General features: G+C 51.1%; 1 protein-coding gene across 2 annotated transcripts in view; it reads left to right on the forward strand.

Annotated features, from left to right (window-relative positions):
- The window catches only part of LOC144942963 (serine/threonine-protein kinase SIK2-like), an 86,852-nt gene that overhangs the window by 24,757 nt on the left and 37,838 nt on the right, over nt 1-24,257 (forward strand). For both annotated transcript variants that reach the window (XM_078870029.1, XM_078870027.1), the window contains exons 3-4: nt 2,834-2,897; nt 15,447-15,608. In XM_078870029.1, the coding sequence (XP_078726155.1) occupies nt 2,834-2,897; nt 15,447-15,608 (226 nt within the window). The remainder of the gene's footprint in view (nt 1-2,833; nt 2,898-15,446; nt 15,609-24,257) is intronic.

The raw sequence follows: 24,257 nt of genomic DNA on the forward strand, positions 1-24,257 counted from the left end.
GTCACGTAGAAGGGAAGTAAAAATATATATTATAATATAATGCAATGGTTCTCTGTTGGTATTAACAGATGCTCGCTAACAGCAGTGAGAATCTGGGCAGGATTTGTACAAAACCCTGCCCTTCCCACTGTGGCCGACTTATTAGTGAGCTTCACGGCACTCACCAAAGCAGCTGCAACTTCTCTGTGCCATGCACAGCCCCCTTTGTCAATCCACTGCTGGATGAGGGCCTCCCCACGTTGTACGGGTCACGGTGGGGAAGGGAGCGGGGTTATTTTTGGCCCTACTTCACCACGCTGGTCAGTGCGAGCTGATAAAGGAGGGGAGCTTAGGTACGGGAGAATAGAAGTCCTGTGTGTGTAGAACTTTTCGATTTAAAGCTTTCGTGACTGCAGGGATTCATCTTCTTGGTTCTTTCGGTAAAGTCACGTAGAAGGGAAGTAATAAAATAATAAAAATAAAACATAATAAAACAATTCTCACGACGTTTCGGCCACAACGCAAGCAGCCATCCTCAGGCGCCTGAGGATGGCTGCTTGCGTTGTGGCCGAAACGTCGTGAGAATTGTTTTATTATGTTTTATTTTTATTATTTTATTACTTCCCTTCTACGTGACTTTACCGAAAGAACCAAGAAGATGTGTTGAACTTCTTTCGCACCATACGTAGCCAACCGTGCTAATCGGTGGTACAGTTTGACATCTTACATGAATTACCCATCCTGGGGATAAGGATACCGAGAGGTATGAGTAAAGAATTGGCCGTACACAGACACATTTTTTGTTACCAGGAATTCCTAGTATCATTCGCTGCGGATGCCCCTGCTGCAAAATGCACAGTGATGTAGTTTACAGGAAAACTGTACCGGGCCTCTTGCAGCACTCTCTTGCTGTGAGAGTGAACAAAACACAATCCCCGTGTGGCCTTGCAAGAGCAGCAATTCTATTGGCCCAGACGCGCACAATGACGCAAACCGATCTTCCGTTGAGGCCAATCACGTTGACTCGTACCCGTGGTGAATGTCCAAATTGGCGTCGCTCCCATCGATGCAGGCGAGGAGATGGCACGGAGTTATTCGAGATGAAATATAATTAGTTATTTCCACAGATGTATCAGACACGGTCACAAGACAGACAGTGGCTTGGGGTGGGGGCTCCCTCCTCTTACCCCCCCCCCCCACTGTCAATTCTTCTAGCGGGTCTAAATACCCTTGCAAAAAAAAATGCACGTATAAATGGGCTCTCTCTTAACTTGTTGGAATTCGGATTTGTTTTTTTGGGAAACCAATGATGGCCATTGCAGAAGAAAGTTAAATTGTACAAATTTATCACGGTGGTATACGGGCAATAAAATTTAACACTGACCACTAATAATCTGAAATGTGAGCATTTACGCCTCAGGCCTGGGTTGCAGTGATTCAGAGCCAGTCGACAAACAAAGCCGCCCTTTTAGGGTGTCATAATAAGCCCGGTATTCTAGATTCCAGAATAACCCGGAATGATGTGAACGCTTGTGATAATTCTGCTAAAGTGCAGAGTATGCTCGGCACGTCACCGCCCGTCATTATATTATTAGTGGATTAAAAAGGCGTTTGTAGTTTTGGCCATTATCACCATCATCATCACCATCATCTTCCTTTTTATTCATTGGTTCCAACTTACACGTCGCGGGTGGCAAATGACAGACCACAGGGGGGTTCCAAACCAGTTCCAAGGCAGGTTGGAATTTTGATTGATGGCGGCGTTAAGTCTCAGAGCTTACGAACGTAAGTGCCCCCACCCAACCCCCCACAAAGCCCCCCCCCCCCCCCGTGCCCCCCCCCGCACCACCGACCCGGCCGTGCATCCGTCAAGCAAATGCGAGCGCCTTTAATGGGCGCGCGACAGCGTTGCTCAAGCGAGCGCGCAATTAACAAACCCACTTCACCGCTTGCTTGGTCAGGTGCCCAGCCCTCGGCCGCCATCAAACAAACCAAAAAATTGTGGGGGGGGTTTTTTGTTATAAACTGCGGTTTTTAAAAAATCGCTGAATAATTATCGAAGTCACGTGGTGAATTACGCACGGAGATTACTGTGAGAAGCCAAGCGGCCCTATAAGGTTGGATTGTCCCAACTAATTTAGTATCACCGTATTCTCTTGATTTATAAGAACCCCAACTCCAGAAAGAAAAATGCACCCCCAAAACGTAGCGATACGGTTATAACGTATCTCTCTGCTCACGTACGCATGTGCACGCGCACACATCTACCGGATCGCCGAATAAGCGGCACCGTCGAATTTGTCCTTACGTTATGAAGTGAAAACAAAAGTGTCCCTTTGACTGCGGAGAATGCGGTGTAACTTCGCTGAATGAAATCGAAGCTGAACTGAAGTGCGGACGCATGATTAATGTGCTGTCGTCACTCCGAGGCAGCTGGACATTTTCGGCGTGTTTCAATACCTCCTGTGCTGTCGACGATATCCCAGTCACCCTAGATCATTTACTCCTTGTTTTTTTTATTATTATTCTTATTATTATTCTTACACACGGTGTTGTGCACCGACTGCGCTAACACACACACACAAAAACCACGCACAAATTGACGGTCGTAATCCACGGTAATTCAGGAAGCTGATGCGCTTGATGATTTGAAACAAGATTTGTCTCGGCGATCTTCGGAGCAGAGAGAGAGAGAGACGCGAACTCACAAATTGTCCGTTCTTGCCTCCGCGCTACACCGCTGTGAGCCTCTACACCCGCTGCCGCCGCCGAGTGTGAAGTCTCCCTTTGTAACTTCGCTTGTTTCCATCCCCCTCCCCTCCGCCACTCCCCCCTTGCCCTGCCTTGGCGACAGGTGATGGAGACAAAGAACATGCTCTACCTAGTCACGGAGTACGCGCGGAACGGCGAGATGTTCGGTGAGTTGCCCTCTCGGCCACGACTTCCCTCGCTTCCCCCCCACCCCCTCCACGCACATGCCCAGCGTCTTGCCTTCGTGTGTAGGTCAACTCAGCCTTAAAATAATTAACCCCCCCCCCCCCCTCCACCGGTGCGGTGCGTAAAAGATTGGCACTGGGAAGACGCGTGGACGGGCGTGGTGCTGGTCACCCACTCCCCGTCGTGTGCCGTGCTGGCCTTGAAAGGCGCTCGCGAACAGCACTTTCCCCAACGGTCTGTCGAAGGCTAACTGGGGGATCTTTGTCTCTGTATGTTGTTGAACTTCTTTCGCACAGTACGTAGCCAACCATTATCTATGGTGTGGTAATCTCGTGGTTAGCACACCGTGCTATGGATCCGGCGACCCAAATTTGGTTCCCGCTCACGGCCAACATCAGTGACGAATTAACGAATTCGTCGAGGGCCTTGCCTAGGACTATCCAGCATAAAATAGCTGGTGCAGTGTGTAAACCTCGATAAAGTGATGAACAACTTAGTGGGGAAAGCCAACAGTAGTTGTCCTACGGATAGACTCGTCCCCGCCAAAGGAATGTAACATTTCCACCGATTGCCTCAGGGGAGATGAGCTCCGGCCGCCCCCATGCTTATTTGGGCAAGCAATCGGAGAGCACCGCGCAGTGGTTGTGGAATGCGTGGGTGGACAACGGGCGTTCACAGCCCCCCCCCCCCCCCCCCTTGTAAATTAACACGAGCCCATCGGAGGTGCCGCCATGGTGTGACGCATTCGCAGATAACATTGCCTTTCGATTTAAAGCTTTCGTGACTGCAGGGATTCATCTTCTTGGTTCTTTCGGTAAAGTCACGTAGAATGGAAACAAGAAAAATAATAAAATAAATAATAAACTACAACATCATATTATATTTTATTATTTGTATTGTTTCCATTCTACGTGACTTTACCGAAAGAACCAAGAAGATGAACATTGCCTCTTGCTTTTGATAAGAGCCTGACAGGGTCCCTGTGCGAGTGCGAGTGGCAGCGTGGGGCGCCGTTCAAACATTCGTGCGTGCAGGTTTGCGCTGCGGATCCGGCGGACTGAGCTCAACAGGGTCACGTGGTTATCTGCAGTTTTGCTGCGCCTCTCGTACTGTGATCGAATACAGCACGTTCATTTGTACAACTTCAAAATGCCTACAACAAAAAATATCCATCGATTCAGCCGCAGATGAGTAGTACCGAGTACGTTGTCTAAACTAAACTATTTTTTATTTGACTAGGTAAGGCCCACTGAGCTATATAGCTCTTTTTCAGACGCCACCTGGCCACAAATGATAGCTCAGCGATTCCCAGCGATTCCCAGCCATGGCTAACATCACTGACGAATGATGTCAGGACCACTCAAATTCTTTATCTAACGGACAATGAAACATCATCGGCTGAGTTCGAGGAGTTTCCGTTGAGCGAACGAGCTGAAATAACCATCGCACTGACACTGTTTATACGCAGACACACGGGGGCCCTGACCGTAAACCTCGAGGCACCTGAGCATCTTTGCACGCTCTGTGGCTTGGTGTGAACACCTGTTGGCTGGTGCGCGCTTGCTCCTGTACCTATGGGGCAATGCATGCCTCTATGGGGCGTCAGCACCACATTGCAAAGGAGTTCCCCCCGCCCAACCTCGCTCGCCCCCCCACTGCCCCCGTAGGAGCGAGTGCATGCGAACGGGAAGTTCAGCTTCATTAACTGAAGGGGTCAAACTTGTGAGGCTCCACAGGGGCTCTCTGTGTCTTGACCTTCGCTCTCTCTGCCAGCGAAGTGTCGCTTTAAAGCTATCTGTGTGTGTGTTGGTTCATGGGGAGCGGCGGTGCAGTGGTTAGCGCGCTACGAATACGGCGACCCGAGTTCAGTCCCCGGTCGCGGCCACCAACAACAGTGACGATTATCTGAACCTGTCCTGGGCCTCCCCGAGGTTGATTCGCCTTCACATGAGTACCTGGATACGATGTGTAAACATTGCTAAGAGGGAGGCAAAAGTGACCGGGCTTGTGCTGGCCTCCCGCCCTCTCGTGTACCGTGCCGGCCTCCATAGGTGCTCGCTAACAGCACTTGCCCCAACAGTTTATTAAGGCTACACGGGGAACTTTGTCTTTGTTGGTGAGTGAGTGAGCGAAGGAGGAGCAGTGGTGGAGTGTGATTTGTGCACCCGGCGACCGAAAATTTGCGAGTGACATATAAAACAGTCTTGGGGGAATCCCCTAGGTCGACTCAGCCTCAGACGAGTACCCTGAGCGATGTGTGGCCGCAACCGATTCCTCGTTATGCCGCTTCCCACCTTGATAGGTGCTTGCTCAGCCCTCGCCCCAACAGTCTTTGGGGGACGATCGGGTGGGATCTTTGTCTTTCTGCGGTCGGCGAGTGTGGGAGTCTGAGGCTCGCACCAATTGAGTTTCTTTAAATGTTAGTCGAGGCGTAGTCATCGGGCGCGGGGGGGGGGTGGTGGTTACGCTGCTGGAGCGTTGTGTGCAGAGCATCAGCCGGTGATGACGCGCGTGCGACGCACACGAGCTGGAGGGTGAATCACAGAGACGCGTCTCAACTTGATTGGCGATGTCTCATTGCCCTTTGCCTTCTACGTTTTTGTAAGGTATGCGCAGTATTTGCGTATTTATCTACGTATGCATCAGGGGTGAAGATTGCTTAAGAAAAGAACAAATATATATTTTCAGGTTTTTTTTGTTGAAAGAAACACTTTTCAATCGTTGCCCGGGCTTTAAGGTGTTCGGACCATTTGCTTGATGTAATCGTTTTAAGTATCGTCACGCTAACAGGAGTAACGTCACCTGATGCCATGTGACTCCACTTGTGGTGGGAAAAGCACGGACGTAGCATCGTGCAGTTGACATCACAAGAAGTGATGTCATGTCAGATGAATCCCTTTTGTCATATCTAGGCCGGATTTTCTGAATTTTTGGAATTCATCCCAGAGTCGGAAATACGTGCTGAGTATGTGTGTTTGTGCTTATCCAGTGACGCTGTACATAGGTGTATGCGTAGTTTTCTCGAGTTATAATAAGTATAACCCGTAAAAACAAAGTTTTTCACTATAAATCCTTTATATGCGTGGCAGCGAACTTAATATAAAGGATTTAAAAATATATTCACCTGTGGAGGACGCGGGGATCGATCCCGCGACCTTTGGCATGGGAAGCGAGGGCGCTACCAACTGCGCTACTCCGCCACGGCCTGTGGAGGGGTTACGCTCTGGGCTCTTACACTGTGACGTTCAGCCAAAGCCATGAATGAGTTATATTTGAATATATGTAAAATATTTTTTTTTTGCCTAAAAAGTGTAAAATTTTGGGAATTTTTTTTCACGAACATTAATTGTCTCGCACAACGAGTCTGTGTGGAAAATGTCAGCTCGATTGGATCACGGGAAGTGGGTTAAAAAACGACCGAAAGATTTGCACGGTCGTAAGCAAGCAAGCAAGCACGCAAGCAAGCACGCAAGCAAGCACGCAAGCAAGCAAGCGAACTTAATATAAAGGATTTAAAAACGTCTATTGGTCACTGCTAGAAACATTTCTCTGCGAATTTGCAACGACAAATCGTTCAAAAAAGTTCTGGCCGCCCCAAATCCACGCCTCTTGCACCTCAACTCGCATCCGAGCAACGTACGCACATGCAACCGAGGGGTTCTCGAACGCTGTCGCTCATCTCCACAGCCCATCTCCTTTCCCCACCTTCGCACAACTTTCCCTATTAAATTGCTAATAAGACATTGACATGTCACGTGCCCCCCCCTCCCCCCCTATTGATTGTTAAATGATAAAATAATTCACCTTGGCGCGCATTCGCAACTGCGCGCTCGCGTTTGGTGAGTCACGAGGAGCCAAGTTGGAACGGATTCCTCCGCGTCACACGCTCAGGAACGATCGCGCGAGGTCACAGAGGGTCAGGCCGAGCGTGCTATGGAGCCACGCGGCTTTGCCACGCAGCGACCCGGCAACGCAGCGTTGGTGGATCGCGCACAGAGCTGGCCCATCGTGTACGTGAGACCAGAGGACAGCGGTGCGATGCCTGCAGGAGGCAGTGTGGCAAGCAGGTTGCTGACTCTCTGTCTGCGCCGGGATTCACCGTTTTGGCGGAAGAAAAAAAAATCACGTCAGCCGACAAGGAGTTTGGCCAAACGTGTCAAGTAAGACGAGATCGTGTAACCATCGCTGCTCAAAACTATTTTTATTTTTATAGAGTGCAATTGTGAACAACAGACAAATCAGACATTAGCACATCAAATCGGCATAATCATTGATTCACTGCAGCTCAAAGACTCTTGAGACTCGGCGAAGGTTTTCCGTAACAGTAAATGATTTAGGAAACAAAACGAAAAAAAAAACACAGATTGGGACTGGATACCTGCGTGCCACGCAATTGAAGCAAGACGTCCTGTGAAGAGCACAGCGATCGTTCTCGAACGAGACGCCGCTGTGCCCTCAAAACTGATCGCGTGATCATCTGTGGAGGGGGGCGGTGGGAGAAGGGTACATGGGAGGCTGCTGTGGATTGAATTGGGGGGGGGGGGGTGCCCGCAGTGCTGATGGCATTTTTATACCCCCCCAAAAATGCAGAAATAAATCCAGAACGGAACGTACAGCCCTTGATAAGAACGTGCGACGAACCTGCGACCGACGTCACACTTCAAGTGAACCCGTGGTACGTGCGAATGTGCGGTGGGCGAGCTAATTGCACGGTGCGCGTTCGTGTGTATTATTATATCGTGTCGTTTGTAAGGCAAGTGAGAGAGAGTGAAATCGGTGGCATTGGGAGTTGGGTTTTTTTTTCTTTCTTTTGCCGGGCAAACGAAAAATCGGCGAGAATCGGAAGGCGCAATGGTAATTGTTAGATACGTGTTTGGGAGAAAAACAAATCTTAATTGTGCACTGCAACATTGTAAACACAGTACGGTCGTGGGTTTCGTGAATAGGGAAATATGTGAGCGTGGTTGGCTTAAAATGTCGAGTTGTTTAAAACGACGAATGCAAATTGTGAAATGCAGTACTAAAGGGTATTGCAGCAGACTATGAAGGCATCGTAAAATAAAATGTACTCGCATTTTTATTTGTGAAAGAAAATTAAAACTTGAATGCACAGTGTGCATTAAATATAGGAGGAAAAAGACAAACATCCTGCTATAGCCACCACACACTGTTGAGAACGAGTGATGTGAGCGAGCACTGATGAAGGCTGGCACGGCGCATAAACAGGGGAGGTAGGACATCACCACGCACGGTCGCCTTTGTCTCCCCAGTGCTGACGTTTACTTACACACCACACTACGTACTCATTTGAGGCTGAGTCTACCTAGGGAAGGCTCAGGACCGGTTCCGATAATCGTCACTGATGACGGTGGCCGTGGGCGGGCATCGAACCCGGGTCACCGGGTTCGTAGCGCAGCGCGTTAACCATTGTGCTTCCTTCACAAAGACGAAGATCTCCTGCATAGCCTTAACAGAACTGTTGGGGCAAGTGCTGTTAGCGAGCACCTATGAAGGCCAGCACGGCACACGAGGAGTTGGGTGGCCAGCACCACACCCGACCGCCTTTGTCTCCCAAGTGGCGATGTTTACACACCGCACCAGGTACTAATTCGAGGCTGAGTCGACCTAGGGGAGGCCCAGGACCGGTTCAGAATAATCGTCACTGATCTTGGACGGTGAGCGGGTACCGCTCCGCTGTGTGCGTGCGCACACACACGCACACACACGCACACACACGCGGCCTGGCCGTACGTCCGTGGCGCACGCGCACAAACGCAAACGCCGCCGCGCGGGGGGCCGTGTTTGATGAGCGCCCGTGACGTGTGGCCAAGGGAAGGGGCCCCCGCAGGCCCCCCACTGGTCCCAACTGCCCCCAACTGCCCCCCACTGGTCCCAACTGCCCCCAACTGCCCCCCACTGGCCCCAACTGGCCCCAACTGCCCCCAACTGGTCCCAACTGCCCCCAACTGCCCCCCACTGGCCCCAACTGCCCCCAACTGTCCCCCACTGGCCCCAACTGGCCCCAACTGCCCCCAACTGGCCCCCACTGGTCCCAACTGCCCCCAACTGCCCCCCACTGGCCCCAACTGCCCCCAACTGCCCCCCACTGGCCCCAACTGGCCCCAACTGCCCCCAACTGGTCCCAACTGGTCCCAACTGGTCCCAACTGCCCCCAACTGCCCCCCACTGGTCGCAACTGCCCCAAACTGGCCCCAACTGCCCCCCATTGGTCCCAACTGCCCCCAACTGCCCCCCACTGGCCCCAACTGGTCCCAACTGGCCCCAACTGGCCCCAACTGGTCCCAACTGGCCCCAACTGGCCCCAACTGGTCCCAACTGGCCCCAACTGGGCCACCACGGCCGTGACGTCCCACTCCCTGGCTCCCACCGCGAGCATTGGCGATATTTGCCGTGCGTTTTCCGGGCGTGACCTTCATCGAAGGGGGGGGGCAGGGCGGCCCCCCTTGACGCGGCCGGCGTGCCGTGCTCACACCCCGGCCGTAACCTTTTGCCGTTCCCCCCCCCCCCCGCCGAGTTTGCATTTCAAGCGGTGGCTCCTGTGTACGCCCCCCCCACCCGCCGTGCCCCCATCACCCACCTGGGGTCCTCAAACAACAACAAAAAGCGGGCTTGGCCTTTAAGGTGTTTTTTTTTCGTTTTACATCCCCCGCTTATGTTTTGTTTTTATTAAATTGCTGCGAGTGGTCGTACCGTGCCGTTGGCAAGGCACTGTCGGTTGCGTGACGCCACTGAGCAGGTTCTCTTCAAGAAGTTTTACAGACCTCGGACGAAGCATTTGAGTGCCTAGATCACTCACGAGGACATCTCTTCTCATGGCCGCTCTACATAAGCCGTGCTAATCGCACCTCAGATTAGCACGGTTGGCTACGTACGGTGCGAAAGAAGTTCAAGTGCGCGTACGTACATACATGCAAGGCAGATAAAAGAAGAAGACGCTTCGTCTCAATCCAATGCTGTACCGGATGAAGGCCTCCCCTCAACGTGAGGACGTTTGATCGTACTTCACCGTGCTGGCCAGCGATGGTTGGTGAAAGATCAGTGGCTGGGCGGGCTACGACCACTTCAGATATCACATGCCGATGTTAGCCGTGACCCAGGAGTAGCGCGGTGCGTCAACCACCGCACCACCGTTCCCACTCCGTTCGACGAAGCGACATTCAAATAAAAGACATTGCCCGTGTGGCACAGACGTCGCAAGAAACACAGCATTAGCTTAGGAGTTTGTGGTGTCTTTCTCCCCGTGGTCGCGTGGATTTTTTCCTCCGGGTCCTTAGAATCGACATCACGCATTTGGAGTATTTGGCCGCTATACATTTCCACGCGATAAGCCACTTCGTTGCGCTGTCATTTGTGAAAGCCAGGCCCGCTTGTGAAAAACATCTATATAGCTCAGTGGGTCTTGCCTAGTAAAATAAAAAATAGTTTGGTGTTTTGCATTTCGCCCTATAAGGGAAAGTGTGTGGGAGTTTTGCGGGAGGCCGTTGTTTTAAAAGATCCGCTCATCCACATTTTACGGGGGATCAGGTGACACTTTGTTCAAATCGCGGTGAAACACAACGCCATTATCCTCCAGGTGACACGAAACCCCAAACTGGAGGAGGGTGTCTTTACCGCACGGACAGATGCGTCTTTACAAACCGTGGCTGTGTGCATTAGCCACCTGGCCGCACGAGCACCTGCTTTGGGTTTGTACCTCAGGACCTATTGCCTCCCCAACAACAACAGCCGCCATTCGCCACTAAGCGGCGGTGACGTCACTGCGGCGCTCGTGCCAGGCTGCGTGCACGTTGAGGCCAGGTGAAGTGTCGAATGCCCGCTGGGCAGGAGGCCACGGGACAGACCCAGCAGGTGCCACGGGTCAACTGACCGAGATGACCGGCCGACGCACCACCCGTGCCCCCTACCATGCCAACTCGCTGTGTTTTAGCCACCCGGCTATGTCAATATGAAATATAACGACTCTGAATTAACGTCGCGCCCGTAACATCACAACACGTGTCTCAGAGCGAAGCTTTTTTTCTTTCCTAGGGGGGGGGCGTTCCCCCCCTGACGGTGGCAGCTGTCCCTGTGCGGAACAGGGTGAACACTCTTACTGACCAACCTCGTTACAATGCAGGGACACACACACACACACACGTCGTGTACCTGTGTATGCTTTGCCTGTGTTCATCATTTAGCGGCTCGTTGTTCTGTAGGTGTCCTGCTGTTAGCGACCGAATTCGGTGTGAGGCTTTCCTGTGCCTCGACATTGGCTCGTTCATCTAACGTTGGACTTTGCACGCTCATCAAGGTGGCCTGCTGTATGATGCGCATATCCGGAACTTACAGGCAAAGGATGGAAGTGCATTATTAAAAGGCTGGCTCTCCTCGAGTGCTGAATTATTATTTAATTCTATGATTTATTGCAGTGATACCTCGGGGCGATTTCACGACTCATGTGTTTTTTTACATATTTGCTGACAATATGATTTACGCGTTTGATATTCCCTTCACTCTCATAGCATAGAATTGTTTCAAATTGTTTTGCCGAGAGAAAAAGAACACCTCAATATTTTGATCAACTGACCCTTTTGTGCAAATTATGTTTTCATACGTGTACACGTACACACTAAGTGCAAATACACGCATAAGCGTATAGACTACTCATTATATTATTATTGTTTTACCAGGTAAGGTCCGCTGAGGTATATAGTTATTTTCAGAAGTGATCTGGCCACAAATGATAGCTCAACGAATTGGCTTATTACGTGGAAAAGTATAGCAGCCAAATAATCTAAACGCACGTTTCTAGACTCTATGTTTCTATAGAAAGAGCTCCCAGGGTGCACTGATTTGCACCCATGCTTGTCTACTCGGCTGGTATATTACAATGTGGTGCAATGTTGATTATATTACAATGTCTAGCACATTGCACTACGAACCCGGCGACCCGAGTTACATTATTCAAACAACAACACAAAATGTGTCAAACGTGTCGAAAATCACTCGGCCTTTGAGCATTACGCAAAAAAACGACACCATCAGCATTTCCTGAAGAAGTGCAGTGTGGTCCCTCTCGCCGCTGAGTTGACCCCGTCCGTTGGACCGACATCTGCTATGAGTGAAAATGTGAACCACGTTTACCAAACCCACGCTGACCAACGCCAGAGAGTGGCATATCTGTCAACCCAAACGGTTTACCCTGTATTCTTGTACAGGGATATTGAGTTTTCAGGGTCATATGGCCTACAGCCGTTTCAGCACGGGCAAAAAAAAAATCTTTGTCTAGATGTTTGTGTTTCTCCCTTGTGATGGGACCTTGTGGGATGAACGTTGAGATTTACAAGGGCACGGGGTGACCAATAAGGTCTGAATTGGTCTGTGATGAGGTAGAGAGAGGCACTGACAGGTATGGAGCCCTCATCCAGCAGCGAATTGACCAAAGGGCCGCCAGAAAGTTCACGGACGTGCCACGGCTCGCCGACGACTCGACTCTTGCGAGCCGTGCGTTTTGCACCCCACGGGCCCCCCCCCCCTCTCCGCCGCCCCACCGTCATCGTCGCTGGCTCGCCTCCGAACTCGGTCGCGTCACGACGCTCGCGCACCTTTCGACGCGCTCTCAAAAGCCCGGTCGGACCGGTCAACCGTGCGCGAACTTCTTTATTTTTAATTCCAACCTCCACCAAACCTCCCCCTCCTCCCTCCCTCCCTCCCCCTCCGAGCCCTGCGGCGGTTCCACTCATCACGCTAGAAGCGCGCCGCAGTGGAAAAGTGACGTCTGCGCGCGCGGCACAAAGGGGCCCTGATGGAAAGGCGCACGGTGGCACAGCGAGGCTGCAGATGATTGCGCGCGCGTTAGGAGCGCGGACAAGCTGGAGGAGCCACGTTCTAATGACGTCAGTCGCCCCCCTGGTTCCCATGGCAACGGCGGTTGCCCTGACAACGTCCTCTTTAGGTGGTGATGATACGGTTGCCTGGCGACCGCTGACACAATGCGTGTTTCGCACTTTGCACGAAGTGAAACAGAATTCGGCGTTATTCCCCAAATTCTGCGCAGAACGGCCGCAACTTGAAATGCGTTTTTATGCTTTTCATTGTGTGCAGGGCAGCCGATTTAAATTGCTATTTCCCACATTGTTTGGCGCATTCAAAATTAGTTTTCCTTTTCGGCCGGTTTCATTTTTTAATGCCGGTGCCTTTAAAAGGGCCATCATTTCGAATTCGATTTAAGACCAAAAGTTTAGCATTGCAGGTGTGCATTTAAAAAAATATGCATTTTATATGAAACAAAAAATCCAAAATCTCACAGACTGCCAAATGTTACCATCCCATTCGACATCATTCCCACCTTGTTTAGCGGTTAAAATTAACCACCGCCTAAAAAACGTTTGCATTTCACAGCGCAACGCAATGGGCTCTCGTGTGTGCGTATTTCAATTTGCAACTCTATCCCTGGCATCCACATGTGTTCTTGGCCGGGTGATCTTTGCCGGATTGAAGCTGGGCCAGCTTTCCTTGGCGGCGGGGGGGGGGTTCCTGAGTTCAAATCCCGACTCTCAGCGTCGGTAACAAACAGAGTTCAGATCCCCTGGTCCCTTTGCTTTGAGGTCTGGGCAAGGCCTTCTACGTAAAAAAGAAAAACACATGTCGCGACGGGCGTATTGTTGCGTTGCTGGCACCGCTCCGCTTTGTAAAACGGTTAAAACGAAACAAACGAGGGAGCTCGCAAAATCGCCAATTTGGGTTGCGTAAAAATGCCACGGCGTTTTTACATGAAAAGGAAATTCGACTTTAATGCTGCTTTTGATTTTTGGAAAGAGAGTCCTCGTGCCTGGCGCGAGAGTGAGGGAGGGAGAGAGGGTGGCCATCCGCTAAAGGCTCGAGTCCTTTACGACTGCTACTACTTTTTTTTCATTTCACCAGGTAAGGCCCCCTGAGCTACGTAGGTCTTTTTCAGAAGCGACCTGGCCACACACGAAGTGGCTTATCATGTGGAAATGTATACTCTATTAACGCACGTCGATTCTAAATGTGGAGGGAAAAACCGGAGGACCCGGACAAAAATCCACACGACCACGGGGAGAGAGAGAGAGAGAGACATGCAAACTCCAATTATACAGTCGGAGTCAGGGTCGGGATCGAACCCACAACCTCATGCACGCCAGGCGAGGCAGTTAACGTCTCGCCACGGCGGCGAGATTGCCGCTCTCCTCTCTCTCCGCTGCACCGCTGCAAACGCGCCAACGAGAACTCTTCACCCCGGCTCACCGAGGTGCACATGGCAGACGGGGGCACGTTGTCTGTAGAGATGTTGCAACTGCGACGGGGTCACGCGAGGCCAGGGCGCTATAAACGTTTCACCTTTTGTGCCGTTACAGCGTTCAGAGCGACCGCACGCTTTCGGCTGCCCCTGCTGGCGTGCCCGTGCGCGTTTGTGCGCGCACGCCACTTCTGTGCATTTGTTAATGCTTGATAATTTAATGAGTTTTGTGGTGATTGATTTTAATTCACGTCTGTTTTAAGACATTTACATTCACTTGCTACAAAGGCGCATTTCAGAAAATTCGACAAAAATTCGCTGCGTAATCGCGAACATGTTTCAAACTAAATGCTCTCTGCGCTCACGTCATATCTTATGGAACAAGATAATTAATGACGTATGAATTGCGTTTGATACATACACATAAGGTGTGAATGAATCGATTAAGGCATGAATTAAAAACGGCTTAGCTTCAGAGATCAGAAGAGATCGGGCACACTCAGGGTGAATTAGAATTAGTCTTTTTTGTTTTATCAAGGTCATTTATGAACTGTATGGAGCGGTGATGCAACGATTAGCATGCTGCCCAGTGAACCCGGTAACGGAGTTTGATTTCGGACTGCAATTAACATTGGTGGCAAGCGTTATCGGATTCTTGTTGCCTTGACCAACCCGCGCTGACCAGCAAGGTGAAGCAGGGTCACGTGACTCCCCATGGTCCGCTCGGTGTGGGTGTCATGTGACCCCCATGACCCTCACGGTGGCGTGGGGGTCATGTAACCCTGCCTGAGCGCGTGGGGAGGTCTTTGTAAAGTGTAGCGGGTCAACGAGGCCTGTGGATGGCACACACACGTTCGCATCAGGATGAGAATGGAATTACAAAGCGCCGAAGCGTGCGTGCGTGCACGTGTAATAACTGCCCAGTAGAGGCTCCAATTGTGGAGGCATTTAGCAGGACGATGTCAAAAAACCGGCGCCTCTCTCCGATGTGTTTCCATGTTTCTTGGTGCGATGTCCAATGGTTCGCCCCAGGTGCTGGAGGCTTCTTCGGCAACTCAAGTAGATCGCTCACGTTTAATTCGGTTTCTTCAACAAGCTCCCGGGCACGTGGCGTGAAAAGGTTTGGACATCTTTCCAGCCGATCAACACTCGGTGGGCAACCCACGTGTGTATACAACGTCGGGGAGTTTCACACCGCGACCGCAAAAAAACAACTCTTCACAGACGTTGCTCATCCTTCCCCGCCGCCCTTCCCCGCTTCTCTCGGCAGACTACCTGTCGAGCCACGGGCGACTGAGCGAGCGCGAGGCGCGACGGAAGTTCTCGCAGATCTTGGCAGCCGTGGGGTTCTGCCACCAGCACGGCGTGGTGCACCGCGACCTCAAAGCCGAGAATCTGCTCCTGGACTCCAACATGAACGTCAAACTTGCCGGTAAGAGAGCTCGCACGGGGGCTCGCGTCCGTTGTCGGGTTTATTTTTTTCTTTACCGGTGCCCCGTCGGTCATAAAAAAAATGTTATACCAGGTAAGGCCCCACTGAGCTATTTCGTTGTTTTTTTAGAAGCGTGGAAATTTATAGCAGCTAAATAACTATAAACGCTGTGATTCTAAATGTGGAGGAAAAAATCGGGAGGACCTGAAGAAAAACCCACGGGACCACAGGGAGAATTTGCAAACTCCAAATATCAGGGTCGGGATCGAACCCACGAATCTCCTGCGTACCAGGAGAGGAAGTTAACATCTCGCCACCGCGGCAAGTAAAGCCGCCACGCTCTCAACTGCAACGACTTCCGACGTTGCCTCTGTGTAAGCGGTGGAAACGGCACATTCCTACGGCAGAGCACAGTCAGATTGGTGCAATTGTTATTGACTTTTTCAGTGATGTAACTCGCAAGGAGGGGGGTGCCCATTACAGAGTAGAGATGATGACGTTAATTGTGATGATTGCAATGATAAATATCGTGATGATGTATCTTGATGATACAGATAATGGTGTTGATTATGGTTATTGGCGATGAGGGTTATAATGGTGATCGGGGTGGTGATGATGATGTGATTGTCTTTATGCACTCAGCAAAATTCTGGCTGAGATTTCAACTAGCGCCCTTGTATTTCATGGGCCCACGACTACCTCTCCAACTGAGCTGCAATGAACACGCTCGCATAATCTAAGCACATACTCGAGACAGAACCACGTTTTATGTACACTCACACACAATATATCACAATTGCTACGACAGTGTTCCATCCGCTGCTTAATTTATCATATATTTAGACTATTTTTTTCCCCTACTTTCGCAGACTCTCCGTTGGAGCACATTAAGACCCATGTCCGAATGCCCGTAAATATTTATGCGTTGACACGCGTCCGGTATTTTACGGAACCTTCCGAGTTTCCATTGCGTCCGCGAGCGCGCTGGGCTAACAGCGGCGGGGGTTATAATTACGGCGCGGGTGTCGTGTGCAGTAGACACGGCGCGTATTCGATGGCAATTGAGAAGTTGATTGCGAATGAATGAGAGGGGTTTGTAAACGAACAGAGCAGGTGGTAACTGCGTCGCTAGGGGACACATCGGGTAACCTGGCCGTGGCTATATCTTTTTATCCAGATTGTAATCCTATCGCCGAGACCAATGCGTAGTATGGTACATTGACCTTTAACCGTCAGTGGTTTCTCTCCTTCCAAAACATTGGAAGAACATTGTGTTAGGGGGAGCTTTGGGGGGGGCAGGAGGAGTGGGGGGTAACAGCATGAAAATGTTTAACTTAAGTACGTTCCGTTCCTACGTACGGTGCGAAAGAAGTTCAACATACAACACTTTGTTTTCGTAAACGCGGCGGTGCTGCTGCTACATTGGCGGTGGCGCAGGGGAAAATAAAACCTCAACGGCGCATTCATCGACAACACTATGACCTAAATAAAATATAGATACTCATCGCTATGGAGGACCATTGGGCGAATCATCGTTTTGTTTATTTTACGTATTTTTTAAAAGCATGAGTTTTTGTTGTTTAACAAATCGATTGAGACGTTTCTTTCCCCCGAAAAGGTTAACATCAGCCGCGTTGCAAATTTGTCTCAAGCACCATTTGAACAAAAAAACGAACACGTTAAATGGCCGTTGTTGTTTTCTGCATTGCTCGTTCTCTCTCTCTCGGCGGAGGTAACGCGCGTGCATTACGTCGATGTATTACGTTCAGATGGAAGTGTGTGGAGGAGTGCGCCCAGGGGGGGGGGGGGGGGTGGCGGATACAAAGCTGGTGCACCATCAGCGCGATCATTCCACGCCGGCCAACCGAGTGGCGCCTCCGAATAGCGCGGTTGGCTACGTACGGTGCAAAAGAAGTTCAGCGCACGTACAATTGTCGTGGTTGGAGAACTCTCCAGCCACGTCTGGCCCATTCGCAGCATTGCCTCAACCACTAAACTCTGCGACCTTTGCCACTGCCCTAGAATGATCCCTTAACCCCCGAGCCTGACTCATTTATTCATTGGAACCGTACCCGCAGGCGCATCGCGTCGGCCGCGTGTTTCTCCATTATTAACGACTTTTACTTTGTGTCTTTCCGCGAAGGCGATTAGTTATGGAAATGCTTGGCTCCTGCCACGGTAATGTGGAATGTCTCGCCGCTGGCTCGGTGCTATGAGGGTCAAATGAGCAGCAACCCTTTTACCACCCGGACGGTCGTTCACGCTTTCCACCTTTTCCCTCGAGCGTTTTACCTCTGCAAACAAAACGCAACGGTTATAGCAAAGGCGCTCGCTCCTCCCTCCGCCATCCGTGGCCAATCCTGGGCTGTCTTCCTCACCTGACCCTGACTCGGCAACATCGGCTGTGTTTTTGCATACTGAGTAAATGTGGTGGTGGTGGTGACGATTGTCGGAACCGGGCCTCCCCTAGGTCGACTCAGCCTCAATTGATTGCCTGGTGCGGTGTGTAAAAATCATCGCCACCGGGAAGACAAAGGCGGTCGGAGCGTGGTGCTGGCCGGCCACCAACCCCTTCGTGGCGCCGTGCCGGCCTTCACGGGTGCTCGCTAACAGCACTTTCCCCAACAGCCTCCGGGAGGGAGACTTTACTGGGTTTCTTTGTCTGCGATGAGGTCAAGTTTTGGGGTTGGACTCATAGAAGCCACGTGGGTACAGCCGAGTTCAGTCGGCGGTCATACGAACGGCCGGGTAGGAGGAGGGGGGTGGGAGTCTTCGCTCACGTGTTCTTGTTGTTTAGCTGCACGGCATTGAGTAAGCGGTTTATACAGCGGCTGGGGCGAGGAGGAGGAGGATTTCTCGAATTGCCTCCTTTTGCGACGCCGTTAAAGCGGCTCGCGGTGCCCCTTTCCGATTCCCACTTTCGTTGCGCGGCTCGGTGTGCGTACGTCCGCACGCGTGCACGTTGAACTTCATTTGCCCCCCCCCCCTCCCCCCGTACGTAGCCAACCTTTGCTCATGGGATGTGTATGAGAGCCAGGGTATGGCCGTTCCCCTAGACAGGGTGTTTCCACTTAATGTGTTATTAAAGTCAGGTTTTATTTCAAACAGAGGGGTGGGGTCACATGACATCTGGACCACCACCCTGCGCAAGCATCTTGTAAACAACAACAACTGCTCACGTGATTTCGTGTGTGACGTGCATTGGAGGGCAGGTGATTATAAGTACGTGGATGCACGTGGAACTTCTTTCGCGCCGTACGTAGACAATTTGACACGGCCCCGCCGTCACAATTTGAGGTTTGTGATTCGAGTCGAGAATCGATTTTTTTTTGGTATTGTATTGTTTCCCACGTGGTTTACGACCTCGTTTGTGCGTTCATTGGCCCACCTGGTTAGTGTATTTACCGCTCGTCTTGCCGAGCCAGGCAGCCAGCCACCTCATCAGCAGCGTGGAGGTGTAGTCCCCAGTCCTCGATGTTATTATTACGACGACGACTAATAACAATGATTATTTATGAATTGTCTAACGGAGCACTGCAGTGTTTCATTCACAGCCTTTGCGCGTCATGCAAAAGCCGTCAGCAGTTGCTGAAAAACTGCATTGTGGTTCCCTTGTGGTGGGTTACCATCAATATACATGTGTGCACACGTGACCTACTGACAGCAGCAGTGATACCAGGGATGGATAACTGTGGAACGGATTTCCCCTTAGTCGGGCCTCCACAAATGTTTTTAGTTTTTTTTTCTTCCTGTAAACCTCCTGCTGTAGTGACGTTGGCGCGTGATTTGCATACGTTTAGCAAAAACAATCGTAAATAATGGATTCTCACTCGCCCATTCTGCATCTCGAGAGGAAAACTCAATCTTACAGTCGGCAAATCGATGCCTGATCGATGTCATGCATGTGCGCGGTACGGCATCGCTTTTATGTTTTCCTGAGTAAGCTCAGCTAACCGTATTAACAAAAACGCCAGATCGTGATTTCTTTGAAGGCTTTCAAACAATAGGTGGGGATTGAAACGTGAATGAAAGAATTCGAACAAAGCCCAAAGTGGGCCACTGAAGGATGCAATGGTTGTGTTGTGTTTACGACTAAAGTCGTTCTTGTGTGTTTTGTAACGTTACGTAAACGTTGGTTAGTACTCTCTCCAATCGAGAATCTACATCTAACTCTGCATGAGATTACAATATGTGTGTATATATACACACACTGTGCTGTTGTGGTGTTTATCTTTGTAACCTCATACTCAAACAGAACCGTTGCCATAGGTCAAACAGAATGTTCGTTTAATGTTACATTATTCCCCGGATTATGAGATGCTTCTGGAGGAAATGAAGACGTGCCTGGTGTCAACGGAGTTTTTAAAGTTATCTCATTCTGGTCAACATCAACGTCAAATCTGGGCACGCACACACACACGCGCGCGCGTGTAGGATTATAAGAAGCACCCTTAGTTGGAAGAGCTGTAAATGTACAAAGATAAAGATCCACCGTGTAGCCTTCACAGACTGTTGGGGCAAGTGCTGTTAGCGAGGCCCTACGAATACCGGCACAGCACACGAGGTGGGTTGCCAGCACCACGCCCGACCGCATTTGTCTCCCTAGTAGCGATATTTACTTTTGAGGCTGAGTCGACCTAGTGGTGGCCCATAACCGGTTGGGACAATCGTCACTGGCGTTAGCCGTGGGGCGGAATCGACCCCCCCCCCCCCGGATCGCTGGGTTCGTAGTGCAGCTGCGCTAACCGCTACACAACCACCCCTCCCCTCCCACACGTACATCGCAACAAAGAAAGCTGTACAACAGGAGTATGGGACCAGCAGGCACGGAGCGTTCCGCGTGATGGGAGTGCAAAGGGGCTTTTTTTTGTCCGTGTTTGGGACACTACTGGGGCACTTGCTTGTTTCGGCGGTGTGGGTTGACCGGGGGTCGTCGTGGGCTGTTGTTGAAATCTCCGTGGGCCCCTTCTCGCCTCGCCTCCGCCGCCGCCACTTATTTATTGCATTGTCCCGTGACTTTGGCCATTCGTTGGCGACACGTGCTTCTCAACAACAACAGCAACAGCGACAAAAAAACGCCAGCAACAGAAACGCGTCTTTGCCACTTCCATGTAAAACGTTCCCAATCGCAGCTTGGCACGCGTCCGATAAGTCTGGCCGAGCGAAACAAAAAGCGCACGCACGCACACACGCAAGACAAGGATCTATCTCTCCGTTGAGACTTTCACACCGCTGTGGCCAAACGCTGCTTAGCGAGCACCTATTATGTGTGGCCTGTGTGTGCGGCGGCACACGTGGGGATGGGCGATTCGTGCGGTCAGGGCATAATAATGCACCTTTGCCTGGGGTTTGCCACCTTTGGCTTTCTCGTTGCTGGTCGCCAGACGCCGGACGGGGATTACTCATTTAAGAGCAATTGGCCGCGGGTCGGGAATCGAACTCGGGTTGCTTAGTGTATCGAACTTGCTTGTCTATTCACATAGCGCACACAAAGGCAAAGAAACCCCCGGGGTAGCCTACGTAGACTGTCAGGGCCAGTGCTTTTTTGCAAGCACCTGTCAAGGCCAACACCACGACGGGTACTGCACTGAACTCATTCAAGGCTGAGTCTACCTAGGGGGGGCCCAGTTCAGATATTCGCCACTGATGTTGGCCGTGAGCGGCAGGCGCATCGTGGGTCGGCGCAGGGAGCGGCAGCCCCCCCCCCAAACAGGTTGGACCTCATTAAATTTTCAAAACTTGCCAAGATGTATTAAGTTCACGTTTTACTGGTAGGAACGAAGTGAACCAGCCTACAATAGATTATATCGTCTGTCCGATGTCCGATTAGGTGTAGCAGCATCGCCCCCTACTGCAAACACTTGGCAGGACCCTACAAAAAACTTTACACTCAGTGAGGCTTTCCTGGCTAAACAAGTGTAACATTCCCTTATAATTCCCTGAGATAGTTTTTGATTAAAACATTTCAATTAAAAATTAACTCACAGCGGCCTAAAGCCTACAGCTAGGCCTAAAGCCTAGAACTAGGCCTCAAACTCTCCCTTCGTATCGTACCCCCCGCCATTTCATTTTATTATAGTCATTCATTCGTTCGTTCCTACCAGCCCACCCCGCAGGGACCTGCTATTACGAGCGCGCGGGCTCGCAGCAGCAGCAGGAGCAGCGTGAAAAACAACAAATGGGTGGCGAGCCGGCACCGTTCTGCACCCACCCGAAAGGGCCTTTATTTTGAAATGCCACGAGCCTCTCGCTTCAAGGCGCGAGAGAGTTAGCGATTGACGTCAATTGGATGATTAGCATGCGGGACATGACTGGGCAGAGGGTTGGAGGTGGGTTGGGAGGGGGGGGTTGCTCTGAGCAATTGAAATGTGACCCCCACACACCCACCCACCCCCCCATACGCTACGCACACGTGGGGGTGGTGTGTGGGGGGGTCTGGTTGTGCTCTCGTGGCAAAATAGAACGGGGGGGGGGGGTGGTGGTGGTGGTGGGGTAGGGGGGACAACGGGTCGCGGGAGAATGAGTTGGCGGAGAATGAGTTCGGTTTTTTTCCTTCAAATTAAGTCAACTCCCCCCCCCACACGAGCTTCGGAAATGTGTTTTTTGTTTTTTTTTAACCGGGATGGCAAAAACTCGATAAAGAAAAAGAGAGACCCCGTGGTACAACAAGATCAAGATTTCATTCCGCAAGAGTCACGTGGGGGGGGGGGTCACCGTCATGACATAGACAAAGATCCCCTGTGTAGCCTTAACAGACTGTTGGGGCAAGTGCTGTCAGCGAGCACCTATGAAGGCCGGAACGGCACACGAGGGGGTGGGTGGCCAGCACCACGCCCGGCCGCCTTTGTCTCCCCAGCGGCAATGTTTACACATCGCACCAGGGTACTAATTTGAGGCTGAGTCGATCTGGGGGAGGCCCAGGACCGGTTCATATTATTGTCACTGATCTTGGACGGTGAATCGAACTCGGGTGCCCGGATCCGTAGCGCAGCGGAACGCTATCCGCTCCGCCGTGTAGAGACGGTCCATAGAGACGCATCGGAGGTGCGTGGGGATTTCGAAGGTACGCGTAGCTTTTTGTGTATCAAGTTTCATTTCACGCAGCTCAGGTGAGCGCACTGAGAGACGCGGGGGTGGGGTGTGAGGGTGTCTCGTTTCTCAGGAGTGAGCCGGGTCGCCCCAAGAAATGTGACGGCGGCGAAGGCGAAATGAAATCAAGGAGACACCCGACGAAGAGAATGGAAATCGAGGCGGAAAAAAAAACCGCCTTGCTTATGAGATCCGAAATATTTGCGCCCGCGTTTAAAAAAAATCAGGTTTTAAGTAATAGGTCAGCCGTCTTAAAACGTTGCGCAATTGAAGCGAGATGCATTTCTCACCCGTTTGAAGTTCAACAGAAATGCATCTTCCTCTCCACACACCCCTTATTTTCTAGGTGTCTCTGTGTGCGTGGGAGCGGTGGTGTAGCAGTTAGCGCGCTGCACTACGAACCCGGTGTCCCGAGTTGGATTCCCGCTCACGGCCAACACCAGTGACGATTATGTGAACAGGTCCTAGGCCTCCCCTAGGTCGCATCAGCCTTAAATGAGTACCTGGTGCGGTGTGTAAACATTGCCACTGGGGAGACAAAGGCGGACGGGCGTGGTGCTGGCCACCCTCGTGCGCCGTGCCGGCCTTCATAGGCGCTCGCTAACAGCACTTGCCCCAACATTCTGTTAAATCTATACGGGGGATCTTTGTTTTTGGGTGGAAGGTTTACGTACACGCTCGCCTTATTAGCCGCATATTCAAAGGCCCAATCTATTATTAATGGAGGCCAGGCGATGATGTTAAAATACATAAATTTCCACTGGGTGGGGGGGGGTGATGTGTCTATTCAGCAAATGTGATCTGATGTTGCTGGAATCAACAGTGGCTTTCCAATGCCAAAGTACATTTGGCTGGGGAGCCGGGACATACGTCGTTTGGGTGTGTGCGTCGCCGCACGTACAATGCAGCTTGCTGCTCACTCGGCAAATATTTAAGCAGGCTTTTAAAATAAAATAAAAAAACACGGCCCTGGAAGATGCCGCTAAATCAGATGTGTAATTCACAAAATTGCGGATTGGCCACATCGGGTGTTATCGACCTGCCTTGTCGGTTTCTTTGCGAAGTCTCTTCAGTTTTTGTGGTTGCGAGATGGGGGCCGAAGGCAGACTCACGCTGGCCGGATGAGCACGAAAAAAATCACGGACGGGCACACGCTCGGTTTGGCAGAACGGGATGGCAGAGTCGATGCCGTGTTTGTCGAGCGATTAAAGTGCAGTCACACGCAGCACGTGGTAGCTGGTGCCACGCGCTGTCAATGACACGCTATCTGAGCTGGAATAAAAAAAAAGTAAATTTTGAAATGCACCCCACGATCAACAAATATACAAACACACGCCAGATAAGCTGATTAAGCAAAGAGTTGGTTTAGATGGCACCTGATAAGTAATTCATCCAGTTTTGTGCAGTACATTCGATATGCATGTTCCTATATGCATGTTCCTATGCGCTAATTGAGCATAAAAGTCACGCATGTGTTCACATTAGCTAACGTATTCCACAGTCAACCCAGACATCGACGTCACGCCTGGATCTCATTCGAACAAACGTCATGCTGCGTCC

The sequence above is a fragment of the Lampetra fluviatilis genome, chromosome 29 (assembly GCF_964198595.1).
Source record: "Lampetra fluviatilis chromosome 29, kcLamFluv1.1, whole genome shotgun sequence".
NCBI classification, from domain to species: Eukaryota; Metazoa; Chordata; class Hyperoartia; order Petromyzontiformes; family Petromyzontidae; genus Lampetra; species Lampetra fluviatilis.